At 42.1% G+C, this 3,059-nt stretch overlaps 1 protein-coding gene across 1 annotated transcript in view; it reads right to left on the minus strand.

Annotated features, from left to right (window-relative positions):
* The window catches only part of LOC107654780 (fibroblast growth factor 16-like), a 6,370-nt gene extending 3,849 nt beyond the window's left edge, over positions 1 to 2,521 (minus strand). Inside the window, exon 1 of the mRNA XM_016442030.1 lies at positions 2,002 to 2,521. Within this exon, the coding sequence (XP_016297516.1) occupies positions 2,002 to 2,263 (262 nt within the window). The 5' untranslated portion in view covers positions 2,264 to 2,521. The remainder of the gene's footprint in view (positions 1 to 2,001) is intronic.
* Between the last annotated feature and the right edge of the window lie 538 nt (positions 2,522 to 3,059).

Here is a 3,059-nt window from a genome sequence, read left to right on the forward strand (position 1 = left end):
AAATCAATATTGTGTTAAGGTATCTGCATTCGTGTCGATTTTCAGGATGCGAGCCCAATCTTGGCCGAAACCAGCTGTTCACACGCTCTTGATTAAAGACTAAAGCAAAAACTACACCTTTGTGGCCTTTTACCACCACCTGGACCGAGTGTGTTGTGATTTGGATGCCAAACGACGACACAGAAAACTCTCTGAAGCTGGGTTAAGCAGAAGAACATTTCATATGCGTTTAATCAAAGACACTGCCAGCCTGCAACATTACCGACAAACGGCTCGCATTTGCCAGAAACATGACCGCGGACCACCCAATCCAGTAAAGCAGCTTGTCTCGGCCTAAAAACAAGCATTACCACTGGATTCCAGAGTGGTCATGCTTTAATTTAGAGCTATTCCTGTTTTCTAAGCGAGGGCTGCACCTGCACAATGATTACGGATCAGAGCAATGCAAAAAAATCCTCATGTCTGGGCTCTGCTATCATTTGTTTATCATTGTAATACCAAGCACTCCTTGACTGATTTATTAGCACTGTAATTAGTAGTGTCTGTGCCTGTGTCGGCTGGGGTCCTTTGAACAAGTTTTCAGAGAAAAACAGCCTCATGCTGTGAGCTTGTTTTCCACTGCAGAGAAGCACCTGCGTCCCTTGACCCTGCGCTGGAGTTCGCCGAGTGTAAGACTCAGAGATATGCTGCTCTTGCCTAATGGGTGGATTGAAATACAGTGGTACCAAAAAGTATCTGGATGCCTAAACCACTCTGAATGTCATTGAATTAAATAGCAAAATATTGAAGCAAGTGTCATCTGCAATCTCCAGGAGATTTTCTTAGAACAAATTAACATTTCTTAGTCATCTTGCTGTGGTATTAGTTGGTTTTGTGGTGATTTTTAGAGTTTCTCAAACAGAATAATTGTTTTTATTTATTCGACGCTATATTGTTTTATTATTTCAAATCTAACAAACCTTTTCTTTTTGTCTTTTAATGCTTTGCGCTAAAAGGGTTATTGTGCTTAGGGTTATTTTGTTATGAAATGCAAGCGCTTGAGACGCTTGTATATAGTGTGAATATTCCATAAGACATGGGAGGCACAGCCCCCAAAGCATAATCAAAGTTTTAAAGAAAGGTTCCTGCTTCTTGTACCCCCAAAATGCAGATCTGATTCACTTCTAAGCCTAGATCTACAGCACTGAATTCTGCCCAAGTTATGCACACCAGTTTTGTCTTGTGCATGCAGTTGCAAAATGAAAGACAAAGTATCTGGCAAATTGAACATTTTAATGTATGTATATATATATATATATATATATATATTAACTTTATATTGAAGAAGCAGTCAGTTGCATATTACAGATTTCTCTGGAGTTTTCCAAGTGAACAAAGTTAATAAGCATGTCACATGCACGCACACTGACTCACAGCAAACTGACTGATTGGCTGATGCTGCACTCATTGAATCTGCATTTTGTACACCATAAACAGGTGCATTTGATATATTTGTGTGCATATACATAATTTGTGAATATATATATACAGTGTGTATACATAACCATATTATGCCAACAAATTTGTACTCAGACGGTATGGAATATATTAAAAATACACTCACTTTTTTTTTTTTTAAATGCAGAAAGTTTTAGGTAGGTTAGCATATGTAAAGTAGTATATAAAAACAGTATAAGGCTATGCAATGTCCACATTTAGATAGTTAAGTGTCCAGTAAACACCTTGAAGTGTCTTGACCTTGAGACTTACTTGAATTTAAACTTTCCTACCCTTGTTACTAATATGAAGAATTTAAGATAGGCTATCACATTGTAAACACATAAGTATATTAAGTTATCTTGAGATGGAACAATGCAGTTAATAAATATGCTATTTAAAAAAACAAAAAGGCAGCCGTTCCGCAGACTGGCCAGGTGCGCTAACGCGCCTACGATGCCCAACACCGCTGATTGACGGATGGCTCGATTGACGAATGAATGAAAGGGTGGATGGAGCTCTCACCGAATCTGCTGTGGTCCTGTCTGGTTCCGTGCACCGTCCCGTTGGGAAATATCTCCAGCTGGAAGCCGGTGCGGCAGTAGAGCTGTCTCCTGCGCAGGATGCCCTTCAGGTGGCCAAAATCCGTGAGCGACCCGCGCTGCAGTCTGCCCTCAATCAGACCCAATCTCTCATTCAAACCATCCGCCAGAGGCACATTCCCTAATGCTGGAAAAGCCTGCAAATCCAGATCGATGCTCCCGAGAAATCCAGCCACCTCTGCCATGGCGAGCAAACTTTGCGTGTTTAGAGAGCGGAGAGGAGAGAGACGCTCTTTTCATCCGTGATCAGACTGAACGAGTCATTTATATAGACATCCATATCCTCCCCGAGCCACGCCTGGATGACATCCCTGCTGCTTCACCTTCAGCATGTCAACGCAGAGCTTCTGCTCCAGCTTTCAGACCTGATGCTGCTGTCTGTGGCGGATCGTTCAGTCCAAGCACAAGTGAGTCTGATGTCTGCGTGTGCGTAAAATAGCGCTCAACCGGCAATCACTGACAAAATACCGAAGCCACGCAGTGCGTAAAGTTCTCCTGACTGTGTGTCTGTGTTTTATTGCTGTAATCGCAGTCTCTAGAGGAGTTTAGGGCTGCGTCTCAAACTCTATTGAGCTGCCTGCCTCCCTAGACTGCATTTCTTTTGGGTCTCACTGGCACTTGCAGCAACTTGTAACGCAGTGAACGCCGTCATTCTGCGTATCGCAGGCGCGTGCAGTAACCTGCAACGGTGAGATGCCTACCTTGGATTGTGCAACATTTTTGGGGATGGCAGGTGGTTGCAACAGTCCGGGCCATCATAACATTCAAAACCCAGTGAACTGCCTATCTAGACAACATAACTGTGCGTTATGGGCACTTTCTGAGTTAGCAGCGTTTTATCCAACAGTAACCCTGTAAAGCCTGACATATGAAATAATAGTCACTAAAATGTTAATATGGCCAAAAAGGCAGATGAAATTTAGATAATTTGTAATGTAAATGAATTAGGTCTTCATAGAAGACTACATGATATATAAAATG

Source organism: Sinocyclocheilus anshuiensis, unplaced genomic scaffold (assembly GCF_001515605.1).
Source record: "Sinocyclocheilus anshuiensis isolate Anshui unplaced genomic scaffold, SAMN03320099.WGS_v1.1 scaffold1044, whole genome shotgun sequence".
NCBI lineage: Eukaryota > Metazoa > Chordata > Actinopteri > Cypriniformes > Cyprinidae > Sinocyclocheilus > Sinocyclocheilus anshuiensis.